Source organism: Eleutherodactylus coqui, chromosome 6, assembly GCF_035609145.1.
Source record: "Eleutherodactylus coqui strain aEleCoq1 chromosome 6, aEleCoq1.hap1, whole genome shotgun sequence".
NCBI classification, from domain to species: Eukaryota; Metazoa; Chordata; class Amphibia; order Anura; family Eleutherodactylidae; genus Eleutherodactylus; species Eleutherodactylus coqui.
The window spans coordinates 39,072,210-39,097,660 of record NC_089842.1 but is presented as its reverse complement, the minus strand read 5'-3'; the positions used below and the strand labels follow the sequence as shown (position 1 = coordinate 39,097,660).

The window sequence follows — 25,451 nt, the reverse complement described above, 5'->3', positions numbered from 1 at the left end:
TACAAGAAAGATCTTTGAACAAATTATTAAACAGCATGTATGCAAGTACTTGGCTGAAAATGGAGTAATTAACCAGAGCCAGCATGGGTTTGTAACAAACAAGTCATGCCAGACTAATCTAATTTCCTTCTATGACAGAATCACCTACTGGGTTGATCAGGGAAATACGGTGGATATAGTATATCTTGACTTTAGTAAAGCATTTAACAAAGTATCTCATACCATACTTATTGAAAAAATGACCAAATATGGGATTGACAAAGCAACTGTTAGGTGGATTCACAACTGGCTGAGTGATCGTACTCAAAGAGTGGTCATAAATGGCTACACATCCAAGTGGAAGAATGCATCAAGTGGGGTACAACAAGGCTCTGTCCTCGGCCCAGTGTTGTTCAACATTTTTATAAATGATCTGGAGGAGGGAATTGATGGGAAACTGATCAAATTTGCCCACGACACAAAGCTAGGAGGATTAGCTAACACTAGGGAAGAAAGGGCAGTATTCAAAAAGATATAGAAAAGCTTGAACAGTGGGCAGCGACTAACATGGTATTTAACAAGGAGAAATGCAAAGTCCTACATCTGGGCAAGAAAAATGAAGAAAGTACATACAGAATGGGAGAAATTGATATAAGCAACAGCACATGTTAAAAACCCTTGGGTATACTAATAGATCATAGACTGAGCATGAGTCAACAATGTGATGCAGCAGCCAAAAAGGCAAACACAATTCTGGGATGTATTAAGAGAAGCATAGAGTCTAGATCTCGTGAGGTAATTATCCCCCTCTACTCTTCCTTAGTCAGACCTCATCTGGAATACTGTGTCCAGTTCTGGGCACCGCACTTTAACCCCTTAGTGACGAAGCCTGTTTGCGCCTTAGTGACGGAGCCAAATTTTTGAAATCTGACATGCGTCGTTCAACATAGCATAACTCCGTAAAGGTTTTGCATATCCAAGTGATTCTGACATTGTTTTTTCGCCACATGTTGTACTTCATCTAGGTGGTAAAAATAGACCGATATAATTTGTGTATATTTATTAAAAGCACCAATACTGGAAAAATTTTGAAAAAATTGTCATTTTTTCACATTTTCAACTGTAATATCTCAAATATGTCCAAACATACTGTACAAATTTTTGATAGGATATATATTTCCATCAGTTTACACTATTCTAAATGCACGTTTGAAAAACTTGTGTTTTTTTTAACCATTTAGATGACGTACTAATTTAACATTACTTTTCAGCATTTTGAGGAACACTTTGTTTTCCTGCACCAAGCCAAGTTTGCAAAGGCTCATGAGTGTCAGAATAATAGATACCCCCACAAATGACCCCATTTAAAAAACTACACCCCTTAATGTATTCACTGAGGGGGGTCAGGAGTATTTTGACCCCACAGTTTTTTTTCAGGAATTAATTTAATTTAGAGGAGAAAAAATAAAATATTTCATATTTTTGCAAATATATCATTTTAAAGACATATTTTTTTCCTATAGTGCCCATGAAAATGAGGATTGACACCCCAGAATGGATACCCCTGTTTCTCCCGTGTTCAGAAATATACCCATTGTGGCCCTAATCTTATGTCTGGAGGCACAAGGGGGCCCAAAATGAAAGGAGTAGTCAGAGTCTTTCAGAACATAAATTTTGCTTGAAGGCCTTTTAGGCCCCATAGCACTCTTGTAGAGCTCTTGAGCGGCCAAAACCATAGAAAACCCCCACAAATGACCCCATTTTGAAAACTAGACCCCTTAATGAATTTATCTAGGGGTGTACTGCCCATTGTTGTTTGTCATTTTAAAAACAGCTGTTTTTGTACAGCACACACATGAATGAAGCCTTGCACCCCAAAATGGATACCCCTGTTTCTCCCGTGTTCAGAGACATACCCATTGTGGCCCTAATCTTATGTCTGGATGCACAACGGGGCCTAAAATGAAAGGAGTAGTCGATGGTTTTCAGAACAGAAATTTTGCTTGAAGGCTTTTTAGGCCCCATAGCATACTTGTAGAGCTCTTTAACGGCCAAAACCAAAGAGAACCCCCACAAATGACCCCATTTTAAAAACTAGACCCCTTAACGAATTTATCTAGCGGTGTACTGCCCATTTTGACCCCACAGTATTTGAATGAATTCAAGCAAAGCAAAAGGAAAAAATTGTGATTTTCATTTTTTTGTCAATTCTGTCATTTTAAAAACTGCTTTTTTTGTACAGCACACACATGAATGAAGACTTGCACCCCAACATGGATACCCCTGTTTCTCCAGTGTTCAGAGACATACCCATTGTGGCCCTAATCTTCTGTCTGGATGCACAACGGGGCCCAAAATGAAAGGCGTAGTCGGTGGCTTTCAGAACAGAAATTTAGCATGAAGGCGATTTAGGCCCCATTGCCCAATTGTAGAGCTCTTGAGCGGCCAAAACGACAGAGAACGCCCACAAATGACCCTATTTTGAAAACTAGACCCCCTAACGAATTTATCTAGGGGTGTACTGTGTATTTTACCATACAATTTTTGAATAAATCTAAGCAAAGCAGTAGGAAAAAAAATACAATTTTCATTTTTTTGGCAGTTGTATCAATTTAAAAACTGTTTTTTTTTGTACAGCACACATATGAATGAAGACTTGCACCCCAAAATGGATACCCCTGTTTGTCCCGTGTTCAGAACCATACCCCTTGTGGCCCTAATCTACTTAAAGGACGCATGGCTAGGCCTATAATGGAAGGAGCACCCGTTGGATTTTAGGGTACAACGGAATAAATTCCAGGCCCCAATGCCCACTTGTAGAGCCATTGAGCGTCCAAAACGATAAAGAACCCCACAAATGACCCTATTTTGAAAACTAGACCGCTTAACGAATTTATCCAGGGGTGTACTGCGTATTTTGACCCGACAGTATTTGAATAAATCTAAGCAAAGCAGAAGGAAAAAATTACGATTTTCATTTTTTTGGCAATTTTGTCAATTTAAAAACGCTTTTTTTGTACAGTGTACATAGGAATGAAGACCTTCACCCCCAAATGGATACCCCCGTTTGTCCCGTGTTCAAAAACATACCCATTGTGGCCCTAATCTACTTAAAGGATACATGGCAAGGCCTGTAATGGAGGGAACACCTGTTGGATTGCAGGGCACAACTGGATAAATTCCTGGCCCCATTGCCCACTTGTGCGGAATAAAAATTGGCACGTTAAAAAAAAATCCCCCCTCCGCTCCCCTTTTCGGCATTCCCAAATCTTAGATAAAGTAATAATGGAACTGTGTGGTATTTCCGAAGACAGGGGTAATTACGGAGGCTGGTTGGGATGGGTACATGGGGCAATAAAACCGTGTATCTCCCCCTCCTCTCATGCTTTTTTTGGGGGGGATTTCTTGACCTCAGTGGCAGGTATGGGGTGTAAAAAGTGGCGTTTCGTGAGTCTCCGTAAGCTTGATGAGGTGCGGCGGTCTCACACAGAAGGCGCTCAACAAGCTGCTCTCGGAACTACATGAAGGCGAGCGTTCCCAGGGCATCTTGTAAAATACGTATTAGAGGGAGCGGTCTGAATAACGCCGGGCTCACACGGCCAGATGTGGAATCCGCTTGCGGAGGCCCTCAGCGAATCCCAGCTGTGAGCCCTGCGTACGGCCGCGTAATGTACTGCACATAACTGCCTATTCACACAGGTGGTCATGCGCAGTACACTTTTTTTGTTGTTTGTATTTCCCGCACCGTCACTTAGCGATGACACGGGTACCCGCAGCCCGTACACAATGTAGTTGCGTATGGGCTGTGGGTATATCTGCGACCATGGAGCACAATGGGCTCTATGTTGCGGATATCCGCAGTAAAATAGAACCTGCTGCGTTCTCTTTTCTGCGAGTGGATTACGTAATTCCGACCCGCTAATGTGAGCGGAATTGTGTAATCCAATGCGATTGATCTGTGTATTACCGCGGATTAGACGCATGCGGAATCCGTAATTCCTATCTGGTCATGTGAGACCGGCCTAAGGTAGATTGCTACCTTTTTATCACGTGACCGGCGATCGCTCAACAAGGTCACTGCTCCAGGCTCTAACCGTTGGTCGGTGGGAGCAAGGAGATTTTAAATTTCCTGGGCTCCCCGCCTCCTGCGCATGTGTCCGGTGTTTTGCTGGTGGTCGCATGTGAAGAATCCGGGAAAGTTCACAGAGGAAGATCGCGTCGGGGTTCAAAAACGGAGGCCTCCGGTAAAAAGTTTCATCGCATCGGTGAGGGGAGATGAAGCTTCACCTTTTTTTATTTTTACGCGATCGCCATTATCCATTGGATAACGGCGAACAAGTGACCAGGAACCGCTCACCGCGGCCCCCCCGTGAAATCTCCAGGCTCTCGGCTAAGTTTTGTAGCCAGGAGCAGGGAGATTTTTAAATTACCCTGGCAATCCATGGCTTTTGCGCATGCGTCTGCCATTTTGGCAACGGGCGCGTGCGCAGAAGCTGGAATAAGGTCCGTGGATAAATCCGGGGGCCTTAGGTACGTAATTTCATCCTGAAACGTAAGCTTTTTTAACTTTTTTTTACTTTTTAAAACTTTTTTTTTTTTACTTTTACTTTACATGATCACTGTTATCCATTGGATAACAGTGATCATGCCACCAGTGACATCCCTCTGCTCCTGGCTACACATGGCAGCCAGGAGTAGAGGGATTTTGAATTTCCCGGGGCTCGAGCCCCTCTGTGCACGCGCTTACGTTTTCATCTCGCCGCGGTCCCCAGGGACATCTCCTGGTTCCCGGCTACCTTCAGGAGCCGGGAGATTTTGAATCTGCCGGGGCTCCCGGCCTTCTGCGCATGCGTGTGACGTCATACGTCTGGCGCGCATGCGCAGAAGAGCGGCACCGGGTCCCGGAGGGACCCATTCACCGCGGCAGGCTTCACGGAAGGCAGGTGACAGATATTCAGCTGCCCTGATGGATCAGATCCATCAGGGCAGCTGAAAGTAAACTTTTTCCACTTTTTTAAACTTTATTGTGATCGGCGCTATCCATTGGATAGCGCCGATCGCAATGCCGGGGGGGGACTGCCCGCAGCCCGGGATGACAGCTCCATGCTGTCGGCTACCTGTGGGCACCGACAGCATGGAGCTGTCACGTCCAGAGCCTGAGGGGCATTAATCCTAAGAGGACGCATAATTCTACGTCCTCTAGGATTAAAGCCCACTCAGGCAGGACGTAGTTTCCCGATGGGGCCGTCACTAAGGGGTTAAAAAAGATCAACAAACTGGCACAAGTTCAGAGAAACGTTACCAAGATGGTGAGCGGTCTGCAAATCATGTCCTATGAAGAACGGTTAAAGGATCTGGGAATGTTTAGCTGCAAAATAGAAGGCTGAAAGGAGACTTAATAGCTGTCTACAAATATCTGAAGGGCAGTCACAGTGCAGAGGGATCAGCCCTATTCTCATTTGTACAAGGAAAGACTAGAAGCCATGGGATGAAACTGAAAGGGAGGAGACACAGATTAGATATTAGAAAAAAACTTTCTGACAGTGAGGGGATCAATGAGTGGAACAGGTTACCATGGGAGGTGTTGAGTTCTCCTGCAATCAAAGTGTTCAAACAAAGGCTTGATAGACATCTGTCTGGGATGATTTAGTGAATCCTACACTGAGCAGGGGGTTGGACCAGATGACCCTGGAGGTCCCTTCCAACTCTACTATTCTATGATTCTATACTGCCCACTGTGGATTTAGTAGTCTTAGGCCATGTTCATTCGCAGGACAGTTCATAAACAGTCCTGAAATCAGCAAGACATAAAGTTGCAGTTTGCTGCAGATTTCATGGCGGTTTTCTCAGCAAATGGTGCGTTTTTTCGTGCAGATTTTAGTACGATCTAGACTTCCGTTCCTTTATGTTCACACTGGTGATAAAATTGAGCGATTTCGAGACTGAGTGACAAAACGCACAATTATGAAACCAATAATTTTCAATGGTTTCATTCCCTTTTGCAAGGTTTTCACTTATGCGATGTGGAGTGTAAAAAAAAAAAAAAAAAATACGCTGCTTTTCTACAACATTAAAATCCGCTCCGTAAGTGCAATTACGCTGTGGATATTTTCGCTGCGCATAGACGAAAAATCACTAACATTCATTAATTTAGCTGGGATTTAAAACATTCTGCAGCATATCCACCCAGTGTGAACATACCCTAAAGGCTCATCTGTACGGCATATTTTCAGTCCGCATTATGAGCATATTTTTGATGCATGTAATACGGACACTATAGAACACCATTGGTTTCTATTAGACTAAAAACACCCATTCAAGTCTATGGGTGTGAAAAAAAAACACAATGAATACGTATGTTACACGGGTATGTGTTGAGTTTTTGCACATGCTGCTAGGAGACTGTAAAAACGTAACATGAATTTGGACTTCTTGCTTTTTTTTTTTTGGTTTGCGTATATGGATGCAATAGACATACAAAAAAAAAAAACACATACAAGTCCAATAGCTCCAAAAACGGATATACATATGCAGTAAAAACGCTACATATTTTACGGAATGGGCACGCACATGTCCATGTAAATGAGACCTTAGATAATACACCTGCTTTGATTGACCAGTCAGATCAGCTTATAACATCTTATGGCTCTTTTACACGGAACGACTTCTGCGCCAACGGCCATCACAGCTATCTCACTCATATGCTTCTACACAGTGGACACTGAGGATCGCTCTGGCCACCCGCCTCCATTCACAGCAAAACCAGCAATGGCATTGCATTTTTGCGAACGCCTGTGCGTGTTTTACTGTATTCTTTGCATGTGCAAAATAACACGCAAGCAATTAACTTTAATGAGTTTAACATGTACTATGTTCCTGCACAATACACACAAAAATAAAACATGCTGCGCAAACAAAATGCGTGCGCACAATACGCTCAAGTGAACGGACCTACGGAAATCAATCAATTCTATTAACTGTAGATTGTGTGCGCAAATCTTCCATGCGCAATACGCTGTGCAAACGCGTTGTGTAAATAAGAAGGCAGATGAACCATTGACTGTTTACACGGCCGATCATCATTTCATTTTTATGTCTGCACGACCCGAATGACAAACGAATGATCATTCATTGTTCTGATTGTGTCGGCATTTACACTGACCGCTTATCGTTCGGATTCCCGCGATCCAGAGTGAATAGGAACAATAATAGTCCCGCGTAATAGGACCCTTAGGCCTCATGTCCACTGGACAAATAGAATTACCAAATCCACGCGGGGGTCCCGCACGCGTGATCCGCGCCCCATAGGGATGCTTTGGACACTCGCAGGTAAGTAAATACCTGCGGATGTCCATTTTCCCTGCCGCGTGGATTGCATGTGCGGGGAAACACCACAGCATGCTCCATTTTCTGCGAGGCTCCTGCAGGCTTCCATTGAGGCCTATGGAAGCCGTCCAAATTCGCGGAACACCCGCAGCTGAATTTCTGCTCTCCGATGCGGGAGAGCAGGAGTTAAAAAAAAAAAAAAAGTACACGGCGTATGCGCGTGGCACGCTGCCGGCATGCCAAGCACATTCGCCGGGCAGAAGCAAAGAAGATACGGTCGCGACGGACGGAAACCCGCGGCATCCGGACAGGTAAGTAAAATCTATTTTGAGGCCTCATGTCCGCGGGAAAGGTGGGACCCGCTGCGGGATTCTGCATGGAGAATCTGCGCTGGCCCGAATTACCTAGTGGACATGAGGCCTTAGGCTGCGTGCGCACGGCCGGATTTATATTGTGACTGTGCTTTTTCCTGCCCACAAGCGGAAATCAGTTGCGATTTTCCGCTCACGGGGTAAAAATCGTAGCATGCTCTATTTTTAGGCGGATTTCACGTGGACAGCGCGACTGCAATCCTCATTGTCAAAAGGTCACGGGATCCGCGGCATTGTCTGCACTGCACATGTGTGCCAGTCGGCACATCCACAGTACAGAAAAGAAGAATCCGGACAGGTATGCGGCCGGGCACAGGGTCGGATCCCTCATGCGGAATCCAACCCGGTCGTGTGCATGCGGCCCAAGACTACCAGTGCATACTAGTGCACAGCGTGCATCAGGTTGTCAGAGAAGCCGTGCAGCCATCTTTGTTCCTTACAATCCCCCCAGGTCTACCTTCATGTCCACGCCCTTCTCCATCCTGCTCTCCGGCTCGGACTTCATCAGCCAGCAGTGATACTCTGCCTTCCGACTGTCTGAAGCACAGCGTGGCGCACTCACATTCTTCCGAATCGTTGCCTCTGCCCCTGCATCACGTCCTCGGCCATTTTCATCTGCGAAATAAAGAAGATTAAAGGGTGTCTCATGACCAGTTTCACCTCAGACACCCCATCCATGGCTCGTCCCGAAGTATGTAGCTGCGTATGCGTACCACTGCTATATTCACTTCAATCGGACCACCAGGGATGGCTGCGTCAGGGGTATGCATGCGCGGCCCCCCGCCGTCGCAGGCTACGGTTCAAGCCACAGCTGGAGAGTCTTTGTGACAGATAAGACCTGTCATAAGACCCTCTAAGTAAGCAAAAGTCTGTGTTTTCTACATTTCACGTATTTTCAGTTTAATCCACCCTCCAGGTCTGGATAAACAAAGATGGCCACCGCTTCTCTGACTACCTGATGTGCACTGTGTAGTAGTATCCATTGGTAGTCTGAGACACTACACCTGCTTTGATTGGCCAATGCTACTCATGTGGGCATGAGCAGCCAATCAAGTCTGGTGTCTTAGACGACCTATGCATACTAGTGCGCATCAGGTAGTCAGTGCGGCCATCTTTGTTTATCCAGAACTGGAGGGTCACTTTCATTTTAGCTTTGTTTCGCTCGGTGGCAATCCACGGCGTTATTCCGCAGTTATTAGGTCTATTGAACCTAATAGCTTTCTGCCCTGCAAGGTTAACGCTGCCGAATTCTACCACGGATTTCTGTAGTGTGAAAGAAATCGCGGAAAAATGCGCGGCCGGCTTCCAGTGGCGTCACGCGTGACAACTTCTCGTCCACAACACTTTTTCAGGTAACCTCCACCCGGCGTTGCCTGCAAGAGGCCTAGCGGTACTTGGGCCGAGGTTCCGTGCGTCCCTCCGGGGAGGAGTCTGGTAGAGCCACTGTAACAAGTGACACCTCTACCCCCGTCAGCTCCTCAGCGTGACCCTCGTGTCTCGGTCGCCATGGGGCACCACATAACAAGTCGGTTGGCGCTCTTAAGATGTAAATGTTACGTAGGAACAACCGATCTGGCGCCCAGCGCGGACTCCTATCATCGTCCCATGCGCCTCGGATCAGAGGACCCTGTAGGCATAGAGTGAGGAGATGAATCTACTCAATGCACTGAGGGATGGCTTTGCGGGTGGACAGAGAGGAACGGGCAGGCAGGTGTGCATTCAAACAACCCCTCTTCCCCATCCCCCGGGATTCAGTAGCCCCTCTGCTATAAGTTCCTAACTTTAGTTTATGGGGCTCACAGGATGTGACAGGTTCAATGGCACCAAGGCCGGTGACACATGCGCATATTACCGCTAATTTCACACGGACTCCGCCTGATATGCGATTTCCCAGCTAATGCGAGGGGTTTTTGTATCAAAACCGCCTTGCATCACTTCAGAAAGAAGCGATCCGCCACTGTGACTGACAGCTACGGCGGAAGACCAAGGAGTGTTTCCAATGAAAAACCTTAAATCGTAATGCGCGTGCACTGAGCACGCCATGTGATGCTGCCGCCGGCCCCGTTGAGAACAATGGGCGATGCAAGGGCACGCCCAAAGATAGGACATGGTGCGATTTTTTTTTCCGCTCAGGTGTATGACCCCATTCAAAAGAATGGGGCTCACATTCATACGAAATTTGTTTCGCAACGCACAAATCTCATGCAAGAATGTCGGCTGTGTGAAACCGGCCTAATATGGAGAAGACTCCCAGCCTGAGCGCGGGTCTCCGGATCTGAACACCAGGCATCATGGGTGACACATGAGTATATTTTGACCCCGTTTAGGGTTCATTTACATGAGCGACTTTCATGCGGGATTTCTGGACGTTGCGGGACGCACAGAAATCGCACGTGAAAAGAACCCCTTATTTACATGTGCAACTTTTTTGCCTCGCAGCAGGTTTTATTTTTGGGAGATTCTGATCAAACCTGCCCGCAGGACTCTGAGCATCATCGCGCTCGCACAAGCATTTTTGTGTCCGTAATAGGTACAAGTGTTGCAGCCTGACCGCGGGTCTCCTGACCTGGATCACGAGTATCACATGATGCTCAGCGTTCTCGCGACGCGTTCAGGCCGCGACACTGCTCCGTATTGCAGGCATCTAGCCGCAGTGCGCTGGTGTGTCAGCATCATAGGGCAGATTGCTGGTAGGGTGATGTCAGGCGAGGATGCGTTCACACGGGCGAGAATATCATGCTTGGAAAATGGAGATATTCACTGTAAGTGCGTTACGATTTGCGAGAAGACATAACTGAACATGCAGATTTCAGGCGCGTTTATTAAAAAAAAAATAAAAAAAATCACATGTTCATTCAATAGGAAAAATTAAAAAAAAAAAAAATCGCACTTGTTTATGCGAGTGCAATGCGATTTTTTTTTCTCGCCCATTGTGAATGGGCGAGATTCCTGCGGACTCGCAGAAAAATAGAACATGATGCAAAAGAGAGACATCGCACGTTAATAGAACCATTGAAAACAACGAGGTCTATTTCAGTGCGTCTCGCAACGCAAGAACCTCGCCCATATGAATGCACTCTGACCTTAGGGGCGCCTTCACACGAGTGTATGTGTAATTGTAATTTACTGTACTTTTTGCGCCCACGGGGCATGTGCATTTACGCGCAGCAGACGACCACGACCCAATTTAAATGGCTAATTAGCCCAATGAGTTCCAGATGTGTCTCTTTCCCCGCAGACTTACGCAGCGTATCGTGCATCCCATTGCATGCTGTCTATAGGCTTCTATGGGGACCTCTGATGCGCAAATGTGCACACAAGTAGAGCATGCGTGTGCAAATAAAGCGGAACGCAGCCACTGAAAGCAAGGGCTTCTATTCTCTACGTTTTGCACGTTCACATTTTGCGCACACAAATACGCCGGCGTGAAAGAACCCTGTAGAAAGTAAGAATTCGAGGCCATAATATGACCGTCCAGGATTACCTGCAGCCGGTGATGTCACGCGCTTCCTCTTACTTTGACGCATCATTCACTTCCCTCCTAAAATCATAAAAAGGTATGAAAAATCTAAGTTTTTTCCAAAACACTGGTTACGCTGGGCAGGTGACATCACTGAGCCTCATGCAGTGACATCACTGATCATAGGGAAGTGACATCAGCGGCCGTGGAGGGAGGGGGTTCACTGCTTGGACATGAGGCCCTTTTCCACAGGGCTGGCGTGCACCAGCCGCCATCTTTGTCGCCAGCAACACCATATACTTGGTGCCACGAAGTTATGTTAATCTTCCCTATTCCATGCTGTCAGGCATGCTGGGAGTTGTAGTTTCACAAATAGTAATAATTTAGAGAGGACACAATTTAAAATAGAAATGTAACATTCCAGACTCTACTTTCATCTCCCAGCATTCTCATACAGCCAGAGACAAATAAACCACTACTGCAGGGAGATTCTCTATGTATTAGAACTCACAGGCGCAGGAAATAACCAGAGGACGTCTCTGCATCCCAGCACTATTACCTAACAGCAGCGGCTCCTTTAAGACGTGCCTCTCAGGCTAGCCAATCAGCACATTATACCTCGCAAAGCCCCGCTTTGCTTACTGGGAAATGTAGTTTTTTCTCCCTACCCTTATAAATGCGCATGTACATCACGGAAATACAATTCCCGTGATGCACTGGTACACTGCCGGCTAGCAGACATGGCGGTCGGGTTCAGATTGGGCTTGCTGGTCTCTCGGTCTTTCAGAAATGTTCTCAGTGGTATGAGCACGGCTCCCAGCAGAGGAATAACGTCAGTTATAGACCGTAAGGGCATGCAAAGGTTAACATTGAGAGGGTGGAGTCAGCGGGAATGTACTGACCTTCTTTTGTTAATTTACTGGGGGGAAAACGGAGTGTCACGTGACTGCTTGGCGGAGCTCATGTTGATGGTGAGGTCACGTGACGACAGCTGTGATGCAAGGAATGTCATGCAATTGTCACATGACTAAGATGATTTGATGTAATTGGTCAGAATAAAAATGGACGTATTTATAGCCAGGTTGGTTGCCCATAGCAACCACAAAACTAACAACTTAAAAAACTAATATATATATATATATATATATATATATATATATATGATGTATATACACTTATACATGTGGTGCCACATCTGTCATTTTTCCCATGACATTTCTTCTATGTTGCCAGTGATGGCTGCAGTACCGGCTAAGGCGCACATGCCCTGTGTGAATCCAGGAAAATAGCCCATTCCTTTGGATTTATTCACTCAAGTGATCTTTCTTTTTTTTTTTTTTGCTTTTTCCACTCAGATCGATAGTTTAAATTTTAAAAATCACTTCATGTCTTATTGTTGGTAGTTCTTCAAGAATTTCCCATTATTTTTAATGGGAGCGTTAAAAAAACAAAAGCGTCACACTCGCCTGCCGTGCCCCCCCCCTCGCTTGTAAAAAACGGATGTAAATCCGATGCAAATTGAGCCTTTTTATTGCAAAAGCGCATCTTACATGCATGAAAATTGCAGTGAAGTTGCAGGTAAAATGTTCCGTTTTTCACTGCCCTCCGCTGCACTTGCCCAGGCGTCTTTAACCCCTTAGTGACAGCCAATACGCCTTTTTACCAAGCTCATTAATGGGCTTTTATTTGCACATGCATCTTTTCAGGGGCTCCTTCACGCCGTCGATCACGATTTTTGCCACGAGAAAATCGCAGCTTTTCTCCCTACGTCAGCGCTGCTCTTTCTCGCAAAAACATCACTGACACCTGCGGTTTATTTTATTTTTTTTGTTCCTCACATGATGATCTTGCTCGATTTTGTTTAGCGCAAAAGTCAATAGGACTTTCTAATGTTAAAAAAGCGTCGCACGAAAATCGCAAGTCCGTGCTTTGCACTCCATTTGGTTCTGGTGCTGCATTTATGTATTAAAACTTATAATGGGAATATGTTTATGTGATGAACCTGAATCTGGTATTTTGCATTGAGCTTGATTCTGGTACTGCATTTATGTTATTTGTTTGGCTCTGGTACAGTATTTATTTACGGAAGTGTTCTAGTGTGGGTATGCTGCTGTCTGCACAAGCTGAATATAGACTGCTCATCAGTGCTATATATATATATATATATCTTTTTTTATGATGGGAGAGAGCCCCCCCCCCCCAAAAAAAAAATTCCACGCAGAGTGCCATGTAACTTAAAGTTGGCGTTGGTACATCCATACATCCAATGTCATGCAATCGCATAGACTACAATTACATATGACATTGTAATGAATTTAACCGGGCACTTGTGTGTTAAATCACCATGGCGGTCTAAACCCTCTCCCCCCCCCCCCCCCCCCCCCTCCAATCTCATAAAAGGGTAAAATATGCCGGAGCCTGGTTGTGATATTGTAAACCGAATACAGTCGCCATGTCTTGGCCTGGTACTGTGCATTCCCAGCAGACCTGACCCGCCATCCTCTTGTGGCTCTACAAGACAAGGTATGGCCCCTCTGGCCCTGTATTGGGTATTACACAGTGGATCAGTTTTGGTTGGACTGTTCCTTTAAACATGGTACATAATATTCTTCTCTTGCTTTGCAGCTTCCATTGGGCTGAGTGAAGAGCAGCAAGAGTTTCAGAAAGTGGCTTTCGACTTCGCCTCCAAGGAGATGGCTCCAAACATGGCGCTGTGGGATGAAAAGGTCAGGATGTAGGCTAAACCTATGTGGAAAATTGGGCAGGGGTTACCGTCGCCCACGGGGGGGAATGCTGAGTGTGCAACGGTAAAGTCTAGTAGAGGGTGTTGGTGAATAAGCACATAAGAAATAGACCCCAGTGGACAACGATGGGCTCCAAAATTTATTCCAAATAGAGTTGTCCTCTTCTGGACTATTCAGAGCCCCCTTCGTATTATGGGCCCTTACGGTGTCAGAGCCTGAGCCCTCTACTATTCTGGTGGGCGATTTCGAACCTGGTCTATGAGTTCTCTCATTATTATTAGAGTAACGGCTGTAATCCTCTGTTTTGCATAGGAAATCTTCCCAGTGGAGACGATGAAGAAGGCGGCACAACTCGGCTTTGGCGGGATTTACACCCGTCCTGACGTTGGAGGATCAGGGCTGTCTCGTCTGGATACTTCCATTATATTCGAGGCGCTATCTACAGGCTGCGTCAGCACAACAGCGTATATGAGCATTCACAAGTATGAGGCTTTATTATGTCAGGGTTATGCTACCCACATCCTGGTCCTTTTTATAAACTGTTCATGACCTTTTCGCAGGATAGCTCATCAATAGTAGATCAGCAGGGGATCCCCGCTGATCAGCTATTTGCTGAGTCGGTATGCTGGTGGACTGAGCGGTTTCTGTAGGGAGCACACAGCTCTGTTCCCACTGCAGTGGCCAGGCTTGGTATTACAGGCAAAGCTTCCATTGAAGTGAATGTAAACTGCACCTGCAATACCAGGTCTGGCCACTGCAGTGGGAACGGAGCTTTCTGCATCCTTCAGAAATCAGCTCAGTGCACGAGCACACTGGCCTGGTGAAATGTTTGTTTGCTTGTCTTGTTGAAAAAACAAATCCTCACAGAAACTTCATAAAGGCTATTTCCGGCAGTCCTTACCAATCTTCTATGCCGATAGCTTCCTCACAAGTAGATCTGTCTGCTTCCCAAACCATCTGGCGATCACTTCTCAATTATTTGTGGATTTCTGGTGAAGCACATCCCACAACATATGAATACTGAAATGGTTAACTACTGGGACCCCACTGATCAGTTAACCTTCATCCTGTGAATGGGTTATCACTAGAGATGAGCGAGCGTACTCGCTAAGGCAAATTACTCGAGCGAGTAGTGCCTTATGCGAGTACCTGCCCGCTCGTTTCAAAAGATTCGGGTGCTGGCGGGGGTGAGTGGTGAGTTGCGGGAGTGAGCAGGGGGGAGCGATCCCCGTTCCTCCACGCTCTCCCCCGCCGCTCCTCAGGGAAGTTTGTCTAACTTCCCTGCTGTTGTACAGTTGGGTCAGTTGGTCCACTGTGGCATGTTGTTGCTGAGATACCAGATGTGCCACCCAACACTCAGCTCTAGGATCAACCACACATGCCCTGCCGCTGTGTGATCTGTTGGATGTCCCTCCGTAGTTTAACCAGTCTTGGTACACCCATGGTACTATGGTTCAGAAACACCCAACAAGTACAACTGTTTCAGAATTACTGGCACCCCACCTCTGGGCACCAACAATCTGCCCGGGGTCAAAGTTACTCAAGTCACCACGTTTACCCACGACTGCCAAATGTTGCCTGCTGCTACTCAGAGGAGTACTTGGACCATCCAATAATCCAGAATATCTGCAAATCCCGCATCTATCCCATTGCTGCATCAGTGGTGTCATATTTAGGATTTTCTGTTATATACTTGTTATCTAGGAATCTACCATTTCTTCTTCTCTCCTCCGCAGTATGTGTGTTTGGATGATCGATACGTTTGGCAATGATGAGCAGAGACATCGCTTTTGCCCCTCTCTCTGTAGTATGGAGAAGTTTGCATCTTACTGTCTGACAGAACCAGGTGAGGTCCGATCACGTGATGCAAAGATTGACAAGGGGGCGGGCATCCTCTGTTATGGGGTATCCTCTAACTCAGCTGCTGAGGATTGTCAGTGTAGTAGATCTCATCACTCATCTTACTTATATGCTGCGTTCTTGTCTTCCAGGCAGCGGTAGCGACGCAGCATCCTTACTGACATCTGCAAAACGAGACGGTGACCGCTACATCCTGAATGGATCTAAGGTGCCTTCCTTAAAACCTGGATTGCCTGCAGCTCTCCCAAGTATCTTACAACATGTGTGTTGCTGTCACAAGTTTCCAGGAAGCTGAGATATGTGGAGCTGAGTGCAGTATCATAGTATTTAAGGCTGTCTGCATGCAGAAAACCTGAACGCCATATCGTTCCGCGTAAACTGGCTGTCGCTCACTTATGAATGACGGCCTGTTTTACTTTGAATGGAGGCGGGATGTTCGGAACAATCCCCAGCCCGTTCCACCCCCATTCAGTCAGTAATGATAGTTGATGTGTAAAAGTGCAGGAACGATTATTGCTGGGACGACCTGTTGGGCATCCGGTGCCCGTCATGTCTTTTTGTGGAAAAGCACCCTTAATTTCAGCCAAGCTAACTGTACAGTGTGATACTCTGCAAACAACTCCTCATATCTTAGTTTCCTGGACCCTGTGATATGGAGGGTTGAGATATTTCATACTTTTGGCTTTGGGTTAGCAATCTTTGTCACACCATTATGTGTTAATATCAAAGTGTGGTCCCCCCCCCCATTATGTTGGACCTAGAATATTAATAGGATAGGTGATAAAAGTCTGATCAGTGGGGGTGGGGGGGTTGGTCTCACTACTGAAACCCCCAGTGACCCCGAAAGCGGTGTCCCTGTGCCCCCCTTTTATTTTTCAACAATGGTTCGCTGCACTCACTTGCAGGGGTGTAGAGATTGAATGGATCGGTGGTTGCAGAAGCGCTGCTTCATTCATTTCAAAGGGGCTGATGGAAATTGCCAACAAGCGCTGAGCGATATCCAGCAGTTCCATTGAAGATTAACAGAGCAGCACTGCCTATGCGCCACTGCAACTGCATTCAGTCTCCTCCCTGTATGCGGCGCAACGAGCCTGCAGTGAGGAGGAGAATCAAACTAAGGACCCCTGTGCTTGGGATCCATGAGGGTCTCGGTGCTCAGACCTGCACTGATCAGGCTTTTATCAGGTGATAAAAGTTTAAGGGTCTTTTTAGATGGAGCAAGAAATCACTCGCACAAGTGTTAACGAACAGAATTCCCCGCCCCCGCAAAAATAATAATTGATTATTAAAATCAAGAATTATCTAGAGGTTTTTGTCAGTACGTTGGTGTAAATGTCTTATATTGTAGACTGCAGCTAGTTCTCGCTGTCTTCTTCCAGGCATTTATCAGCGGTGGTGGAGACACAGATGTGTATGTAGTAATGTGCAGGACGGGGGGCAGCGGATCTCGGGGCATCTCCTGCCTGGTGGTGGAGAAGGGCACGCCGGGGCTCAGCTTTGGAAAGAAAGAGAAAAAGGTAAGAGGGGGCCGAAATGAGGGTAACAAATTCTAAGACGTTGGTCCTTGTGATACTGGTATAGGGTGACCAGTGGTTACCATGCAGTGACATCATCATCTAATGCCGCCTTGTGTTTGACCTGTTATACTGTACAACCTCACTGCACATCATCCAATCACAGCCTGACCTGCCGCGTAGATTGTGTAACTTCCCTGTATTTACTCTGACCTGTGGAACACCTTCATAAACTGCCTGTCCAAATGCAGTATAATGTAATACTGTCCTATTAATTTATTCGCTCATACAGAATAATGTATCACAAGTTCGAGTCCCCTATGGGACTTATTTTTTTAATTCTTGGAAAAGAATAAGAGAGGTAATAGTTTATTCACACAGCTTCTGTCACACAGTTATAATAGAGGAGATCACAGCTCATCCTCCTGACACTATACTTGTAGGCTGTAGTTTATTTTAGTGAATATAAAAGGTAATGGTACTTAAACGATTCCCCCCCCCCCCCCCTCCACCACCACCACCACCAGCAGGCAAAAATTGTTTAGCCTCAGCTAATGCATCATCAGATAGATGTAAAACAAATAAAAAAATCTTAGCATCAGACAGGAAGCTGCGCTGCAAAAAAGTGATTGTAATACACAGAGGAGACCTACAGAGTGCGACAGGCAATCCGGTGAGGGAGGCAGGCATGAAAAAAGTGCTTTTGCCAGAGTGGCCCTTTAATGAAGTCAAGCTGCAATACCAGATACAACCTATGGGTAGATGAGGCACCATTTTTTGGAAAAAGACTACTAAGTTTTTCCCAATGCTGGCCAACCCTTTTAAAGATGTTTCCACATTTTATATCTATAATAAAGATGACCAATCACGTAACATTTTAAACATTTTTGGCTCGTGAAAGTAATAAATTAAAAAAAAGTTATATGTAAAGATTTTAAAAATTTCTAAAAGAAAAAAAAAACTTAAAGGGGTTGTCCCGCGCCGAAACGGGGTTTTTTTTTTTCAATAGCCCCCCCGTTCGGTGCGAGACAAACCCGATGCAGGGGTAAAAAAAAAACAAAAACGTCTAGTACTTACCCGAATCCCCGCGCTCCCATGACTTCTTACTTACCTTAGTAAGATGGCCGCCGGGATCTTCACCCACGATGCACCGCAGGTCTTCTCCCATGGTGCACCGTGGGCTCTGTGCGCTCCATTGCCGATTCCAGCCTCCTGATTGGCTGGAATCGGCACACGTGACGGGGCGGAGCTACAAGGAGCAGCTCTCCGGCACGAGCGGCCCCATTCGGAAGGGAGAAGACTGGACTGCGCAAGCGCGTCTAATCGGGCGATTAGACGCTGAAATTAGACGGCACCATGGAGACGGGGACGCTAGCAACGGAACAGGTAAGTGAATAACTTCTGTATGGCTCATAATTAATGCATGATGTACATTACTAAGTGCATTAATATGGCCATACAGAAGTGTATACCCCCACTTGCTTTCGCGGGACAACCCCTTTAAGGTGATGCAACTTGTAATGTAAATGGGCTGACTCCACTTTGAAGCTGCTGCCAGACATTCTCACAGGGAGTTCCCCGCAGGCCCAGTGCCACAACTTCATATTTCCCACAATCCCTGTGGACACAGATTGAAAAATTGACCTAAGTGCCAACGCAGTCCCTGTAATCACAAGACATACATAACACGCATACTCCGCACGGACCTCTTCGGTCACAGTTTGCAAACACTGTAGAGCTGCAGTCACCCGCTGCTACAACCGCTCTGCTGTGCCATGCACTCTCCAAGAACGATATTAACTGTCCCCCCAATAAGCAGAAATGGTATAGCCTATAGCTAGTGATGTGCTGATGCATCATGGGATAGATGTGAAAGGATAAAAATCTCACTTTCCAGATGGTGCCTGATAAGTATCAGACAGGGTACAATTTTATTTTATTTTTTAAGTGTTTTTAGTGTGCAAAAGTAGTAACACATAAAAAAACAATATAAACTTGGTATCGCCGTTATTGTGGTGCGATCCAGAGAATAACGACTTGTGTTTTTCGTCGCATGATGAACACAAATAGAAACAATGAAACTTTTTTTTTTTTTTAGTTTACATCCCCACCCCCACCCCACCTTAAAAAAAAAAAAAAAAGTTTTACAACTCCATATATGTACCCCAAAGTGGTGACATTAAAAACTGAAACTTGTCTGGCGAAAACAAGCCCTCACATGGTTGTATCAATGGAACAATAAGAAAGTTCTGGCGCTTTCTATACGACGATGAAAAAGCTAATGAAATAGCTTGGTCATTAAGGTGCAAAATAGGCCAGTCACTAAGGGGTTAACGATGTATGCTGATTTACAGGCCATTCAGAGTCTGCAGAAAGCTGGGTTAGACTTTCATTAGGCGTGAGAACATCATGACCACTAATGATTTCTGGCGCAGGTCGGGTGGAACTCGCAGCCAACACGAGCGGTGATATTTGAGGACTGCGTCGTCCCCGTAACAAACCGCCTTGGCGAGGAAGGTCAAGGCTTCGGAATTGCAATGAAAGGACTAAATGGAGGCAGAATAAACATCGGTAAGAGTCTGTAGATCTGTACTGTGCGGTGAGGGGCACTCATAGCTGCAGGAACATAGTCCACCCAGCAGAGCGGGATGACCACACAGGTGTACGTTGATGGGCTGTAAGGCTGTCACATCTATCTAGCATCTCATCTGTGCCAGGGGCAGACGTACGCGGTTAGGTGGATGGCTCGTGACATCTAAACTTCACCGCTGTTCATAGACTTCATGCACTTCTGTTCTATTCCAGCATCGTGTTCGCTCGGAGCAGCCCATGCCTCAGTATTACTCTCCCGAGATCACCTTGTTGTGCGGAAGCAGTTTGGGGAGCCCCTTGCTAATAACCAGGTAACATTACGGCACTCTACTACTGTGTCCCCCAAAAATAAGACCTATCCAAATAATAAGCCCTACCCTGATTTTCAGGGGGTGGGGGGAGAGCCTAAAATATAAGCCCTAACTACACTACATTGAAAAGAAAAAAAAAAAAAAGAAATACTCACCTAGCAGGTGCCGTCCACGTCCCTCCCGGTAGCCTCTGGCACTCCTGCAGGCTTCCTTCCGTGCAGTCCTCAAAGCCGATAGAGCATCTCTTGCTGGTAACGGGGCTTGAATCCCCCGCCTCCAGCAGATTGCTCTGATTGGCTGAGGCGAAGCTCCTGAACCAATCATAGCCATTCAGTGAATGACATCATTGAATGGCTGTGATTGGTTTATCGAGTGCTGGCTTTGATTGGCCGAAGAGCTGCTCCTATACCAATCAGCAATCGCTTGCTGGAGGCGGGGTATTCAAGGCCCGTTACCAGGAAGAAATGCGTTGGGGACTACACAGAGACCTGCTGGAGCGAGCGGCATGGTCCCGGACGGCGCCTGCAAAGACACCCCCTGAAAATAAGACCTTGTGCCTCTTTTGTGGAAAAAATTGATATAAGACAGGGTCTTATTTTCGGGAAACTTTGTATGTTTATCAGTTTTTTTTTGCTAACTTTTTTTTTTGCTTATCTCAGTATCTACAATTCCGTCTGGCAGAGATGGCAACACAACTGGTTACTGCGCGGCTTATTGTACGCCATGCAGCTCAAGCTCTGCAGGAGGAACACAGCAATGCGGCAACATTATGTGCTATGGCAAAATTGTATGCCACCGATGAATGTTTTAAGGTGAGCTTCAGAGATAATGAGGGTTACCAGGCAAAACCATAAATTTAATACAATTCTGATAATGCAGCATATTCAAGACCAATAAGGGTCCGATTATCAGCGGATCGGTTCCAGGATACTAAGGGGAGCCTGTTGGGATCGGCAAGCACCATTAACTAAGTTATGGTGCTCACAGGACAAGAGCTAAGGAGTCTGGGAATGTAGTCTTTATGCTCAGTTGGTCCTCAGTTGGCCCCAACAGACTCCTCTCTGGAGCTATGCGTATGCTCCCATAGAGAGCAGTGTGTGTATGCGCATGCATTGGACTCATCTGTGCCGGCCGCGCATGCGCACACTCTGTTGAGGAAGTGCGCACAGAGCCTGCAGGGATGAGTCCAGCGGCGCTGATTTCCATGGTTGACAGAGTGGGATTGGGGATCTGGGCGAGTATAGGAACTACATCCCCGGGCTCCTTGAACCTGGCCAATGAGCGCCATAAGACGGCGGCTTTTAGATGGAATAATTATCGTTCAAATGAGCGAAGGCGAATGATAAACGCGGCCAATGAGGAGAATCCTTCACTTCTCACTCGTCATTCATTTAGCTCGTTCGCTTAGCGTTTAATTTACCAGCGCTCGTTTAGTCCTTCTCATTCACGTATACAGGGAATGTAAAAGACTGACCGATGCCCTTATGAGCGAGCCAAAGATGTATCTGCCTGTCTAAACAGGCGGCACGAGAGCAAACGAGCCAGCGGTGACATCACTCGCTCGTTCAAATGAAAATCTGCTCATTTCAAAGGCCCCTTGGGGCTCCCGTCCACGGACAAGTGTCTCTGCAATAAAATGGTGTATGGGCTGCAAATGTACTGCACATGGCCATGTATCCCACGCACGCGGTCATGCACAGTGCGGCTTTTTTTTTTTTTTTCTTTAATTCTCCGCTCTGTCTCATAGTGGGGTTGTGTACGAATCGCCACCCATACACAACGTATTAATAGGGTATGGATAGCGTTTGCATATACTGCCCATACAAACGTATAGGGCTCACGTTGTGTGGTATCCCGAGAAATAGAACATGCTGCGATCTATTTATCATGCGTATCAACACACAGTGTCAACTTGCTCATGTGCATGGATCAGTGAGTCCATTAACTCGTGCATCACAGTGAATGCATTGTGGTGTTGCATGGGGATTTTGACTTGGATCCACACCAAAATCAGCAGCGGATTTTCCGGTATGTCTAGAGCTGTACTACTATATTGCTGATGGAGTCACTGCATGCGTACATACTTCACATTTACTGTATTATACTCCAGAGCTGCACTCAGTATTCTGCTGGTGGAGTCACTGTGTACATACATTACTTATCGTGTACTGATCCTGAGTTACATCCTGTATTATACTGCAGAGCTGCACTCACTATTCTGCTGGCGGAGTCACTTTGTACATGCATGATATTATTTACCTTGTACTGATCCTGAGTTACATCCTGTATTATACTCCAGAGCTGCACTCAGTATTCTGCTGGTGGAGTCACTATGTATATACATTACTTATCCTGTACTGATCCTGAGTTACATCCTGTATTATACTGCAGAGCTGCACTCACTATTCTGCTGGTGGAGTCACTGTGTACATACATTACTTTTCCTGTACTGATCCTGAGTTACATCCTGTATTATACTGCAGAGCTGCACTCACTATTCTGCTGGTGGAGTCACTATGTATATACATTACTTATCCTGTACTGATCCTGAGTTACATCCTGTATTATACTCCAGAGCTGCACTCAGTATTCTGCTGGTGGAGTCACTATGTATATACATTACTTATCCTGAGTTACATCCTGTATTGTACTCCAGAGCTGCACTCACTATTCTGCTGGTGCAGTCACTGTGTACATACATTACTTATCCTGTACTGATCCTGAGTTACATCCTGTATTATACTTCAGAGATGCACTCACTGTTCTGCTGGTGGAGTCACTGTGTACATACAACAGGATCTGCATAGACACTAACCAAACGGGGAATGCTGGGAGATTCCAGCTGTGAATCCTGCAGAATTGGTAGTGAGTTTTGGAGCACAATACAGGATGTAACTCAGGATCAGTACAGGATAAGTAATGTATGTACACAGTGACTCCACCAGCAGAATAGTGAGTGCAGCTCTGGAGTATAATACAGGATGTAACTCAGGATCAGTACAGGATAAGTAATGTATGTACATCATGACTCCACCAGCAGAATAGTGAGTGCAGCTCTGGAGTATAATACAGTGTAGGATCAGTACAGGATAAGTAATGTATATACACAGTGACTCCACCAGCAGAATAGTGAGTGCAACTCTGTAGTGTAATACATGATGTAACTCAGGATTTGTACAGGATAAGTAATGCATGTACACAGTGACTCCACCAGCAGAATAGTGAGTGCAACTCTGTAGTATAATACATGATGTAACTAAGGATCAGTACAGGATAAGTAATGTATGTACACAGTGACTCCACTAGCAGAATAGTGAGTGCAGCTCTGGAGTATAATTCAGGATGTAACTCAGGATCAGTACAGGATAAGTAATGTATGTACACAGTGACTCCATTAGAAGACTAGTGAGTGCAGCTCTGGAGTATAATACAGGATGTAACTCGGGATCAGTACAGGATAAGTAATGTATGTACACAGTGACTCCACTAGAAGACTAGTGAGTGCAGCTCTGGAGTATAATTCATGATCAGTACAAGGTGACTCCTCTTACTACTTGCTGATCTTATTCTTGCTGCAGGTTTGTAACCAGGCTCTGCAGATGCACGGAGGTTATGGCTACCTGAAGGATTACGCTGTTCAGCAGTTTGTCCGGGATATACGTGTTCACCAGATCCTTGAGGGTAAGTGTTAGCTCTCACAGTGAACAAGGGGGGACATTTCCGCTTCCGCCAGAACACTGGCATAGAAAAGTTGCAAACATTTTACGACTTTATTTCCTCTTGCAGTGGCGGCTGTGCCACTTTCCAAAAAATGGGCGGGGCTTTCAGGGAGGGGACATGGCTGCTCTGGACCAATAGATTTATGTATAATTTACACCAAATTGAGCCAGAATTGTACATCTGGTTGGGACCAGGTATACTTTTCCGTCAAGGTGTACGGAAGTGTCGGGGATATGCTCAATATATGAAGAGGCCTGCTGCTCACCGCACACGGGGAAAATCTTACTAAGCCCGGCGCAGGAAATGCTTAGTAACTTTCCCCGAATTATTTCATATGCGTCAATATGGTGTACAGTCCAACATCCAGACCTCGTCCGCAGCCCCTCGCACATTGGGATGACGGACAGCTGGTCTACGGGTCTCAGATTTGTAATGTCCACTAAGGAAACTTGATATTTTCATCTGGTAAGCTCCTCTGCGCTCTTGGAGATGGGGGTAACTAATAGGTGTTCTCTTCCAGGTACAAATGAGGTGATGAGGATGATTGTGGCCAGAAACATCTTACAAGGATGAACCAGTGGGACATCACATGACGCTGGACCGTAGGAGGACAATGCTTGCCAACTCTGTGACACACGCCGGACGGACGAGCAGCACATGAACTGCACCTTCATGACTGGTGATGGCAGAGTTTGGGATGGACAGATTTCCCTTTCTTTGTCTTATTTTCACTGTATGCTTCCCATTCTGGGGATTTGGTGTCTGTATTATATTTATATCTTATTAATGTAGCCGTCGTCCCCTCCGCTTCTTTCTGAGCATCTTTATGCTGATCTGTAGACAAAAGTGAAACTTCATAAGACGTCTCGGCCAAATACAGTCCACATGTCTGCTGTACAAATTGCAATACTCCCAGTGCAGACAGTATTGTGAACCAGGTTTAAAAGGGTTATAAACTAGCGATGGCCTAGCCTTCTCTAGGGACTTGCATGATCCACTCTTCTCTGGGCCGGCGCGCTGATTTCTGCAGGCACCACACAGCTCTGTTCTTACTACAGTGGCCAGGATTGTTATTGCAGGCCAAGTTTGCATTTAAATGAGTTGGAACTTTGCTGCAATACCAAACCCGGCCACTGCAACAGAACGGAGCTGTCTGCTTCCTGTAGAAATAGTTCCCTGCAAAATTACAATACCCTGGTAAACAGCTGATCAGTGGGGGTCCCAGGTGACAGACTCCTGTCTGGCTACTGTTGATGACCTATGGTAAGGATAGGCCATCTCTAGTTTTAAACTGAGCACTTTACTTTAATAATTAGTACAAGTAATGTACACACAGTGATGCCACCAGCCGAATAGTGAGTGCAGTTTTGGATAATAATACAAGTTATAACCCAGGCTTAGTAGAGGATAAGTAATGTTTGTACACAATGACTTCACCTGCAGAATCATGAGTGCAGCTCTGGAGCATAATACAGGCTCTAACCCAGGATCAGTACAGGTTAATTAATTATCCTAATTTATTTATGAAATGATTATGTTTTTGATACAGAATATAATTACTGCAAAATGAGGCT

The 25,451-nt window shown here is 45.8% G+C and overlaps 2 protein-coding genes across 5 annotated transcripts in view; one reads left to right on the top strand and one right to left on the bottom strand.

Moving 5' to 3' along the window:
- The window catches only part of THYN1 (thymocyte nuclear protein 1), a 20,449-nt gene extending 8,353 nt beyond the window's left edge, over positions 1-12,096 (bottom strand). The window contains exons 1-3 of one of the 2 annotated variants that reach the window (XM_066606618.1): positions 12,039-12,096; positions 11,161-11,217; positions 8,134-8,291 (exon numbers count right to left, since the gene is read on the bottom strand). In XM_066606618.1, coding sequence (XP_066462715.1) covers positions 8,134-8,291; positions 11,161-11,206 — 204 coding nt within the window. In that variant the 5' untranslated portion in view covers positions 11,207-11,217; positions 12,039-12,096. Of the gene's footprint in view, positions 1-8,133; positions 8,292-11,160; positions 11,218-11,647; positions 11,708-12,038 lie in introns of those variants that run through there. The other variant, XM_066606617.1, reaches the window with a different exon arrangement.
- On the top strand, positions 11,852-25,451 carry ACAD8 (acyl-CoA dehydrogenase family member 8). Of its 3 annotated transcripts, none has more exons than XM_066606615.1 (11): positions 11,852-11,982; positions 13,762-13,862; positions 14,193-14,362; positions 15,617-15,726; positions 15,872-15,948; positions 17,120-17,257; positions 19,690-19,825; positions 20,060-20,157; positions 20,817-20,969; positions 23,736-23,838; positions 24,398-25,451. In XM_066606615.1, exons 1-11 carry the CDS (start codon positions 11,877-11,879, stop codon positions 24,448-24,450), a joined length of 1,245 nt encoding a protein of 414 aa, XP_066462712.1. In that variant the 5' UTR covers positions 11,852-11,876; the 3' UTR covers positions 24,451-25,451. The 3 variants fall into 3 exon arrangements, with proteins under 3 accessions (XP_066462712.1, XP_066462713.1, XP_066462711.1); XM_066606616.1 differs by having other exon boundaries at positions 11,853-11,968; XM_066606614.1 differs by lacking the exon at positions 11,852-11,982 and adding an exon at positions 13,544-13,659.

Coding starts and splice junctions, on each gene's coding strand:
- ACAD8 (XM_066606614.1), top strand. CDS start 13,545: ATGCCGGAGCCTGGTTGTGATATTGTAAACCGAATACAGTCGCCATGT. Junction 19,826..20,059: donor TGGAGGCAGAATAAACATCG/GTAAGAGTCTGT, acceptor GTTCTATTCCAG/CATCGTGTTCGCTCGGAGCA. Junction 23,839..24,397: donor TGTTCACCAGATCCTTGAGG/GTAAGTGTTAGC, acceptor GTTCTCTTCCAG/GTACAAATGAGGTGATGAGG.